This window comes from Nelusetta ayraudi, unplaced genomic scaffold (assembly GCF_046127955.1).
Source record: "Nelusetta ayraudi isolate G7.1 ecotype Tasmania unplaced genomic scaffold, CSIRO-AGI_Nayr_v1 ptg000011l, whole genome shotgun sequence".
In the NCBI taxonomy this organism is placed as follows: domain Eukaryota; kingdom Metazoa; phylum Chordata; class Actinopteri; order Tetraodontiformes; family Monacanthidae; genus Nelusetta; species Nelusetta ayraudi.
In genome coordinates, this window is record NW_027466061.1 from 26,573,158 (window position 1) to 26,584,355 (window position 11,198).

General features: G+C 46.2%; 2 protein-coding genes across 5 annotated transcripts; both read right to left on the minus strand.

Moving 5' to 3' along the window:
- Positions 1–18: 18 nt before the first annotated feature.
- pold3 (polymerase (DNA-directed), delta 3, accessory subunit) lies at positions 19–7,017 on the minus strand. 4 transcript variants are annotated; one of them, XM_076022283.1, is made up of 12 exons: positions 6,864–7,017; positions 3,150–3,205; positions 2,902–3,001; positions 2,763–2,802; positions 2,484–2,616; positions 2,143–2,380; positions 1,959–2,028; positions 1,659–1,812; positions 1,365–1,468; positions 826–911; positions 654–732; positions 19–458 (listed from the first exon to the last, which is right to left on the minus strand). In XM_076022283.1, exons 1-12 carry the CDS (start codon positions 6,918–6,920, stop codon positions 247–249), a joined length of 1,329 nt encoding a protein of 442 aa, XP_075878398.1. In that variant the 5' UTR covers positions 6,921–7,017; the 3' UTR covers positions 19–246. The 4 variants fall into 4 exon arrangements, with proteins under 4 accessions (XP_075878398.1, XP_075878397.1, XP_075878396.1 ...); XM_076022282.1 differs by having other exon boundaries at positions 654–735; XM_076022281.1 differs by having other exon boundaries at positions 2,134–2,380.
- On the minus strand, positions 3,218–6,857 carry LOC142885624 (tripartite motif-containing protein 16-like). Its single transcript, XM_076022279.1, has one exon. The coding sequence runs from the start codon at positions 5,709–5,711 to the stop codon at positions 3,936–3,938; it is 1,776 nt and encodes a 591-aa protein (XP_075878394.1). The 5' UTR covers positions 5,712–6,857; the 3' UTR covers positions 3,218–3,935.
- Positions 7,018–11,198: the final 4,181 nt, after the last annotated feature.

Genomic DNA, 11,198 nt, shown 5'->3' on the forward strand with positions numbered 1-11,198 from the left:
ACTTCAAAGAAAAATACATTTGGTTTCAGTGTTTCACGTTTATTTATTGAGTATCGCATGTTTTCACAGCCGATGACGGTTAAAAAAAAAAAAAAAAATCTCCCACTGAAAGGGAAGAATCCAGTTCTGTGGAGGCGGGGTTTCCTCTCCCTCCGCTGTCCGCGTTGTGTTTTTCATTTTAGTGAACAACTCTGTGACAGTGCACCGTGTTCCCGAGCGTCAGTTCTAAGCCACCCCCACCATTCATCATTTCTTCTGGAAAAATCCCATGATTGACGCTTGCTTGGCTCCTTTGCTTGCGTTGGCGCTGGCCTTCTTCTGACTCTTCTTCTCGTCCGGTCTGCTGCCTGCCGCTGGTTTTGCAGGGAAGGGATGTCTGGGAGCCTGTTTGGTGGTCTGAGCTGCCGCGTCGTCTTCTGCTTCCGAGTACGACTCGCTCTCGTAGCCTTTCTCCGTCACTGCGGAAAACAAAACGGTTCGCCTGAGGAACTTGGATGCCAAAACGCTGTGAGCCTCAATGTTTAATTACATTAAACTAATTACATTTAACTAAACTATTCATTATGCTGGCAATACAAATTCAACTTGTGTTTGCAAGAGAAACAGAAGACATTGAGCCTGTGGGTTCTTGGCTCATCTCCACCCTCACGTACCCATGCATCCTTCATCATCTATGAAGGTTCGAGACTTCAGAACTCGCCTCCTCCTCCTCGTCTGGCCTTCGGAGTTTCCCTGCTGTGGAATTTTCAGAACGCTCAATTAGAACAAGACAAACTTCTACCTCCAAGTCTGGTCAGTCAGCAAAAATAATGTTTGACCACTTACGTGTGAAGTCAGAGGAGACTTTGTTTGACTCTTGGGGCTCTGAGACGATTCTTTAGTTTCCATCTTCGGTGGAGATTCTGGAATCACTGGAGGAGAAAAAAATGACAGGTTTTAAAGTCTCACTGTGCCGTTTTAAATGACACCACCTGTTCTTTTTTCATGCAACTGCTCATCAACATCCATCTTATGTTTCCATACCTATTTTCACTTTTCAACCTAGAACCCAGTGGCGCAGCTTTGCATAATTAATGATAAAAAACAAAAAAACAAACTTAAACCCCCTAGTCACCAAAAAACAGCATGTTTAGCCCTCTGTTTACAGCTTCCTGCTAAACTTGATGGTTTTGACTTCCCACATCTTTGGAAGGGGATATAAACTAGGTGGTCTCGGGGTGGGGCCTCAGTGACCTGGGAGAGGTTACACATAGGGCTGTTTCTCTGACCTGAGTGTGAATTTAGTGGAGCACGATCAGAGCCTGATTGTGATGACCAGACTCATGGCAGTAAAGTGTTAGAAAAAACAGGAAACCACAGCTCACCATCTTCATCACTGCTGTCTGGTTCAGGCTTCTTAATGCGTCGCCTCTTTTTCTTCCCCATTTTGTCGTCGTCGCTGTCGGAGTCGACAACCCTCTTTGTTTTGCTTCATGAGGAGAAAGTTTAAAGTTTTAAAAGACATTTACAGCCACGTGAACGTATATTGTTCACTGTTTGATCAAAAGTCAGTGCATTGAGTATACAAGAAAAAAATAAATCGAAACATCAGATTGACGTTTTTTTTTTACAGTATTTCGCCCTCAAAATAACCGCCTGAACGTTGTCAGAACACAAACCTTCTGGCCTCTTTGGCTTTTGGAGGCTCCACAGCAGCGGCTTGTTGTTTCTCTTCTTCCCGTTTCTTGGCGCTCGGACGCTGCTGCTCAGCCGTAGACGAGGAGGATGATGGCTGAGCTGCTTCTTTCACGTCCACACTTTTGTCTGGCTTTTCTGCAGGAATAATAAACGGCTCCAGTAACGTCAAGACAACTTCCCGACATTCACAACGGATGCTGCCGTTCATGCATTCCCTCTGTATTGACTCAAACACAATGACAACTGTGAGCAGAGGGGAAAATACAATTGCGTCGTCTTACTGGTTTGGGTTCCAAAGAAGTTGGCCATGGGATTGCTCTTTGCCGCTGGTTTGCTTTTTTGAGGATCAACCTGAAACATTCAAAATACACAGGAGCTGAAGAATGGGGGAGTGGTGAGCTGGAAGTTGGAGCAGCGAGTTTGTGATCGGAAGGTCGCTGGTTCAAAAACACTTACTGCGGCTACCTCCTCCTCCTTCAGCTCTGACTTAACCTCTTTGCTACTGGCCACAGCCTTGGTGGCAGCCTTGTTTCCAAACATTCCCATGATGCCTTTCTGTGGCTTGGCGAGGGGCTTGGCGTCGCCGTTCAGGACGGTTTTCTTCTGCTCGGGCTCTGGTGCAGGAGCTCGACTCACGTCACTGGCCTGCTGCAGCTCCACCGACGACATGGGCACCGCGCTGGCGCAGCGGATGGCGCTGTACCTGCAGTCAGGCAGCGACAGGGTTCTCACTGTCCGCGCATTAAATAGAAGTTTTTTTATCGAAACCAACGTGCGGGGTGTGTGCAAGGCAGAGGTGGGCAAACCTGCTGCAGTCCTTCAGATTGTCCTTCACGGCATCGTAGTCGACGCTGTATAAGGGGCCGCTGTCCTTCAGCAAGGCCTTCTGGACGCTGTAGATGTGGACGCTGACGACCAGGCTCATCTTGGATTTCATGTCTGCCAAAAATAAATCGCGTAATAAGTCACTGCCACCTCCTCGCCAAGCCAAACCTCCCTGGGTCAACAAGTAGGGGAGGAGGCTGAGTGAACAGCGCTGACCGCGTGGCTGGTTGCAGCCTGGACGCAGACGAGCAGTCGCTCACCTTCCAGCTGATCCTCTTTGACGACCGACACCTTGTGACTCTGACAGGACAAGTGAGAAATCAACACAGGATCACGACCACTGAAGTAGTGAAATAGATGAATGCGCCGCACGCCGCTGGTGTCCGGCGAGCTCCTCACCGTTTGGCCGTTGTCCACAAACTTTCCGGAAAGCAGGTAGGTGGCGTGCAGCTGAGCCGAGCTCTCCTTCCTCTTGTGATCCAAGTAATGATACAACATCCTGGACACAATTTTGAGAAAACGCAGCTCTTTAGTTCATGTAAAAAGCAGATATAACATTTTTTTTTATTTATTAAACAGTTAGAATGGTACTGATTGCATTTAAACACACAAAAGTGAGTCAGTAGCCCCATGAAAGTGGCACTTACTGTTTGGCTGTGTTGACATGGACGCCCAAGGTGAGACTCAGCCATTTATATGTTACCTAACACACACACACACACACACACACACACACACACACACACACACACACACACACACACACACACACACACACACACACACACACACACACACACACACACACACACACACACGGGATGATTCATTTGATTTGACAAGTTACAGACAGCCGTCCTATGACCCCAATACACTTTACAGAGCCTCAGTTATTGGCACCACATCACTTCATAGAAACACGCTACTCATGGTTTAGTCTTTATTATCATTTTAATAGTACTATTAATATTGATATTATAGTTATTATTGGTATATTGTGTAAATTCTTAACAAGGAAAGTCACTGTGTATTTATTGATGAATTTACCATCGCTGTCACTTTCAGCCCAAAACAGAAGAAAATCAAGACAAAACTCTCAATCAGAATATTTACATCCATTAATCTGATTCTTTATAGATGGATCAACAGTCAGGTTTTTATCAGATGGATCAGTAATAAAGTCTGGACTAATGAGGGATTATTCATCTGTGGGATGAATCTGACAAACAACGTCACACAAATACCCATTAACCATGGAGACACAACATCAGGTTGACGACAGTGATCACAGTGGGACCACAAATAGGAAGACAAGTCAAGGCACCGCCCACCATGTTTGACTGGCGGCCGAAGACGCTTGTTAAAACAAACACAATGCCAGAAGAAAAATCAAAGCTGAGTCAACAGCTCAGAGTCCCTTCAGTCGACTTCAGTCACAGTTTCATCAACTCAGCTGAAGATAACACAAAAACACAAAGTCCAGCGTGCAGCGGCTGAGTGAAGGCGGTCTGGACTCTGTGGAGGAGTTCCATGGTTCCAGAGACGCTGTAGAAGGACAGAAGACCTGCACTGTGGTCCAGGTACACTCCCACTCTGGAGGACTTGGGACCTGAGACATCGGTCCTGATGTTGTTGTGGTAAAACAGATATCTACCCGAGTTACAATATAAACTCCAGGATTTGTCATTGAATCCAAATCTACTTTGCGCCGACATTCCAGCTCTGCCGATGTTCCCGAAGGCCACTGCTACGTCAACCATCCCTTCCAACTCCACCTCCCAGTAACATCGTCCGGTCAGACCCTCTCTACTCAGGACCTGAGGCCAGTCAGTGAATCTGTCTGGATGATCACAATAAGACTGAACTTCCTCCATGACTGTCACTTTTCTGTTCCCCTCAGATAATACCAGCTCTCTGTTGACTGTGTTTGGATCCAGAGTGATTTGACGTGAATATCTGAGGAAGTCCTCTCGGCCCCTGGGTTCCGGTTCTGGTTCTGACCTTAAAACAACATTTCTCACTGTCCATGACATGCTTGTCTGCGTCTCCATCAGAACTTTTTGTATTTCATCTCTGAGCTTGGACACAGCTGCTGTCACATCCTCAAAGTATCTCAGAGGAAGAACCTCTAGCTTGTAGGAGGCTGGAGACAGACCGAGTGCTGACAGTGAGGAGAAGTCGTTGAGAAACTGACTGTGATCCAGTGTGTGCGAGATCTTCTCCAGCTCAGCGTCTCTCCTCTTCAGCTCAGCGATCTCCTGCTCCAGCCTCTCCTGAAGCTGCATGACTCGGCTCACTTCGGCCTCCTGCGTGGATCTGACCTGCTGCTGCACCTCAGAGCGTCTTTTCTCCAGCAGACGGATCATCTGGGTAAAGATGTCCTCGCTGTCCTTCACTGCTTTATCAGCAGAGCCGTCGATGGACTTCTCCTCCTTCTGAAGCACCTTCAGGTCTTCGTCTCTGTGCCTGATTATCTGCTGGATCCTCTGCCTGGTCTCCTCCAGCTCTCTCTGCCTCTCACTCCTCTCTGCTGCTGCTGACACCGCGTCGTGACCTTTGTGTTTGTCCACAGAGCAGAGATAACAGATGCTCTGCTGATCAGTGCGGCAGAAGAGCTTTGTCACCTCATCATGAAGAGGGCAAATGTTCTCCTGGAGAGCCTGGGTGGGGTCCACCAGCTTGTCTTTCTGTCGGGAAGCATCATCACTATGAGGCTGGAGGTGAGAGTCGCAGCAAGAGGCCCGACAGACCAGGCAGGACTGGAGGGCCTTTAGTTTCCTCTCGGTGCAAACATCACAGGCCACATCCTTCGCTCCAGCGTAGCAGTGATCAAGAGGAGCAACTTGGACTCCACCCTTCTCCAGTGTCTCCACTAAATCTGCTAACATGGTGTTCTTCTCCAGGACAGGCCTCGGCGTGAAGGTCCTCCTACACTGAGGGCAGCTGTAGACTCCTCTACTCTCCTCTACATCCCAGTGACGTTGGAGACACTTCCTGCAGTAGCTGTGTCCACAGGAAGTAGTCACCGGATCCTTCAGAAGTTCCAGACAGAGGGAACATGAGAAGTTTTCTGGGTTCAGCTGAGCTCCTGTCTGAGCCATTTCCCCTTTTGAGAGCGAATGACTGAAGCAGTCAAACCAGATTGAGTTGAAAGGGAGGAAGCATCCAGACGGGGCTGTGATTGGCTGCAGAGAGCAGAGTGGGCACATCTTCTAAAGCCTCAACACATTCCAGGAAGAGGAGCGTCAGCATGAATGTGCACTTTGTTCCTTTGATGACGGCAAGAAGCAGCTGAAGTTGCTTTGCCAGCAGCTGCTCTGCCTTCAACTGAGTTCCCAGCTATGAGACCATCAGTTCAGTCACTATCAGCTCATTCACACTGAAAATCGACATTGAGACTACTGACTGACTGACACCAGCAACAGGGAGTGAAAACAAGGAGCACTGGGCACCGCCCACCATGTTTGACTGACAGCTGAAGAAGACGACAGATTAGTGTTCAGGGTTCACAAGGGTTGATATTTGTATGTGATATTATTGCTGCTGCTGACATACATACACACATTTCTACCCTGTCACAATTTATTAGTTTACAAGGACCCGGTTTAATAGAACGTTGATAATTTTTTAGTTGCAGTTATGAAGAGTCTTGCTGGTTAACACAACGCTCGCTGTATGGTTTCATAGTTTTTCTTATTAATTAAAATTGCAGGTATTTTGCGTGGGACATTCCTGGTGTTGTGGCACGTGTTGCACGGTGAGCAAATTTTTTTGCTGCACTTCCGGTGTACATTCGTTCGTTCCTTCCTGATGAAGACGGACAGGTGTCGCGCAACCTGTTGTCCTGACAAATAGAACAATGGTAAAAGAGATGGTTTGCCTAAGTTACGGTTTAGTTTAATGTGCATGCATGTCAGGTGGCAGACGCATATATTACGCTTAGCTTGTTAGCAAGTAGGGCTACTGCTCACCACAGCCGAATGGAGCAAACCATGTATGTTTTTTTGTTTTGTTTTTTTTAAACACACACACACACACGCGCGCGCGCGCGCACACACACACACACACACACACACACACACACACACACACACACACACACACACACACACACACACACACACACGATACTTTATTCTTTACATGTGTTTTCGGTAGATTATCGGGCTGCGATTCAAGGCACGAAAGTTAAAATCTGGACTATGTCGGCAGAACCGGGACGTCTGGTCACTTTAGAATAATATACATTTCAAACAAAGCAGAGTCAGGCAGCTTTGTGCAGGCAGTTCGGCGGCTACAAACTTCGAAGCTCGCGTCAGCGGAACAAAAGCCGAAAGAGGACGAGTGAAGCAGTCACTCACTATCTTGTTGTGGTCGTTGACATATTCGTCGATGTTGTCCAAGTAAAGCTCGTCCATTTTGCCTGTCTAACAGGGACGCAAAACGGGAATTTGTACTCCGGGCTGAAAATGACGTGAACGACTGCGCGGGAAGGCAGTTTATTTACTTCCCGAAAACGTCACGTGATGCTGGCTTCTTCCGGTAAGGTGGCGGGAGCAGGCTGCCCTCTAGAGGTAGACACGTATGTTGACGACAACCCCCCCCCCCCCCCCCTTTCTCTCTCTCTCTCCCTCCCGCCCTCCTCTCTCAGTAGATCAGTGAAGAAATAATTAATTTAATACAAATCTGTATGATCAACAGTTATAATAACTAAATATAGAAAAATGTCTAAAATTAATAGATTGAAAAATGAACTTTAACAGATAATTATCCTCTGTGTCAAAAGCAGATCATGAACTTGGCTTACTTGCCAAGAATGTTACTTTTTTTTAATTTTTTTTTTTTTTTTTTTACAGGCATTAATGGACTCTGCGTTTACTTTTAAATGTTATACTTTAAACAACACATATATAAATACAGGTGGCCTTAAAACTCACCCCCACACACCCACTATAGCCATCATGATTCTGGCATGGAAAAAAACATTGATAGCGGACCGTGTGGGCTCAGGGTTAATGCTACGCATCATTACTGTGGAAGTAAAGCTGTGCAGTTTCAATAGAGCCACAACCTAAATAAACATTTGATGGCTGGCTTGCGAAGTGCACTAACCTTTTCAACCGCCGTCATATGAGGAGAATAACAACAACTGCCCTTTTCTCCGTAACACATCATTGATCGCTCAGTGGGGGGAGTTCACTCCTCCAACCTGGTGTGGTCTGAATGCCATTTGTGGCCACAGCAATAATGGTGCTCGTGCTGTATTAAAGTGGGGCCAAAAAGGTTTCTCCTTAGCATTGATTGAGCAGCAGTAGGCCGTTCACCCCCCGGGGAGCAAAAAATAAGTAAATAAATGAACACAACATACCATAACGTAACAGCATGTCATTATAACTGATGCTGTCACAAAAAAATCTAAATGATAAAGATAACATAACAGTAGGTCATTATATATGTTTCTGCGACAAAGGTTAAAGGGGGCTCTTTATTCTTATAAATACCACCTTTTTGAATTGTAGCATCAGTAACAAAAAATATTCTCAACTGATCATTCATTCATTCATCTTCTACATCCGCTTATTCCTATTCAGGGTCACGGGGGTCTGCTGGAGCCTATCCCAGAAGGCAGGGTGACACCCTGGACAAGTCGCCAGTTCATCGCAGGGCCACAGAGAGACAGACAACCATTCACACTCACATGCATACCTACGGACAATTTAGAATGTTCAATTGACCTCACATGCATGTTTTTGGACTGTGGGGGGAAGCCGGAGAACCCGGAGAGAACCCACGCAGACACAGGGAGAACATGCAAACTCCACACAGAAAGGTCCCAGGTCCGGCACCCGGAATCGAACCTACGACCTTCTTGCTGTGAGGCGGCAGCGCTAACTGCTGTGCCACCGTGTCGCCCCTCAACTGATCAATTAAAAAAAAATAAAAGAACACACAAGCTGAACAAATCGCCAGTTTAACAACTCAAGATCTCTATCGTGGAGTTGCCCTTAAAAACACCTCTACCAGAAGGGAGTGTCAGCTTATCTCACTCTTAATTCAGGATCCTCCTCTCCTGTGCTGTTAATTCTGTGTAATATTTTGTCTTAGGCATCCGTTCCCGTGAACCTGTTCATGGGCACGGCAATTTCTGATGCAAATGTCAAAGAGAAGGACGGTAACGTGCAGCAGAGAAGGGAAAAATATTCTCCTAATGGCCAACAGGATCAATGACACACCCTGGAGACACGCAGCGATACTCGCATGGGTTAAGAGGGGAACAGCAAAAAAGAACCCTGACAAAAATTGTTCAGATCCACTTTTGAAGCTTTTGTGAGCCATCATGGGAAGAAATATATGCCGGCGTATTGACGGGGTCGTCGGCACAAACAGAACGTCCTCCTGGATGCACTGAGGTAGAAACGCTTCTGCTTTTCTTCTTGGTAAAATGGTAAAAATTGGTTGCTGTCAAAACAAAGGCCATTCAAACCTTCTGCTCTGCTATTGGGAATAATTGGATTGTAGGGGAGTGGCTTTTGCTCTGTGAGTGTTTGTTTTGCCTCCTATTTGTTTCACTGTAGCTCACAAAATTAAAAATACATATGATTTTATTTGGGCAAATGTTTGTTTAAACTTCACCAGTAACCAATACAATAATGGATAATTTGGCACCTTAAGATACAAACTAATAAATACTGACAACCCCCCCCCCAAAAAAAAACAGGTTCGTAAAACAAATTGAGAGTTGAGAAACGGTAATACCAACAGAATCCAAACCCAATCAAATATTGATGTTAAATACTCAGCCTTCAGATCGTCACAAAAGAATTAGGATTAAAATCACTGATGGAGATCAGAAACATTCAGTTTTTTCTTCTGTGAGTCCAGACCAGAATATCAGTGAAGCTGTTGTTGCTTTGAGGTCCCTCTGGGTCAAACCTTGACAATGGACTCTTTTATCAGATAAATACTGCTGAGCATTTGTCTGAAGCTTGGCTGGAAAAATTTCCCTTTGTAGTGAAAAAAATGGCAACAAATTGGCTTTTCTGTATTCTTTGCCTCCAATGTCACTTTTGACCGGCCTTGAAAGATCGGCAGCGAAGAATTAAAGATAAAGTCTCTGCCGCGTGTTTGTTGCCCAGTTGGACGTCTGAAATTGGGGGAAGTCAGGTCTCCGCGGCTGATAGGCCGAAAGCTTCTGAGGGGTATTTATCGTCTGCGATCCAGCCGTCCACTCCGTCCAGCGCTCGGCGGCCGTCACACTGCTCATCACAGGGAGGCAGATTTGTGTGAAATGACATTTTAGGGATCAGACGGATTGCCGGGGAACAGGAAATTTGCTTGGTGAGCCTCACAAACAGCCTGGAATGAGAAGTTCAGGAAAAATTCCAGCAGGAGAAAAACAAACATATTTTATCATTTATCTTCTCTGATGCAGATACATTTGTTCTCATAGGACTAGCACAGGGATTGTGTTCACTGTGCACGCTGGCAGCGTTGCTGCGTTTGAGTCGTTTAATTCCTGGATTATTTCCTTGCAACATATTCTGCACCACTGCTGCTGTCATGGAGGTGATTCTCAGGGCTAATGCCTGATGATGTGGGTGGATGACAAAGTGAGACCAACTTTTCATCATTTTTAGCATTTCTTCAAGCTAAACCCCTGAAAAGGAAGCAAGAAAAGCACAGAAGGGCTGAAGAAAAGGTGCCCACAGAGATTTAGCATGTTTTGAAATCACATGTAGTCTCGATTCACTTTAGATCAGCTGTGTACTTTGCTGCCTTCACCAACTGAACGTGTGCTCCACATCAATCTTTGCTTGTTTCATCCTCTTTAAGTAATGGCCAAAGTCAAGTTTTCAGAACATGTAAAACACTGAACCGAATCATCATGAGAAGAAAATTTGGGCATAAAAATAAATAAAAGCAATAATAATTTTGTAAAAAAAAAAAAAAAAAGGAAAAAGAATACATTCGATTCTATGACAGAACCTTCAAGAAGTTCTTTAAGAGTCCATTTGGGTTCCAACTACTTAAATACGTATAAATATTTATTGAGCTGGGTTCTGCGTTGATATGCTACTCCCTCTGCTGATCAGTGTTTTTCTCTCTCGATTTTGTTCAGCCATCAGCCTGGTTTTCCCCAAACTGCCCCCGTGGAATTCTAATCCCGCTGCGTGTGTTTGTCAGTCACGCACGCTGTTTGTAAATCTGCGTGTTAATGTTTAAAGAACCGCTGTTCCGTGGCGGCCGACAGCTTCAGGCCCGGTGTCGGCCTCCGTCAGCAGGGATGGTCATTAGCCCCGCTGCCCTGAAGAACTCCGTCTCCTCCCCTCCGCTTCTTCGCCTCCGCCTGCGTTGGCCCTTTGTGGCTGCCGCTGATAAGACCGCGGCTAAAATCTGCTCCGGCGCCGCTGCCGCGGATGATAAACACAAGCCGAGCTGCTGTCCACTTCATTGGGACAATGGAAATGGAGAATTGAAGGCGCCCGGGTATTGTCGACCTGTGACAGGGGACGGTGCCTGTGCGGCCAAGATCCAGGTGCTTGAAACAGAGCCAGAGGAAGGGGAACGGTGACTGAACTGCTCTGCTGCCAAAGAAAATTGCGCTGGTTTCAGCCGTGCTTGTTGCTGCCCGGTGCGTCCTGCAGGATTTAAAGACCGTTGTTCGCTGTTAAAAGTCAATAAGAGCAACTCCAATG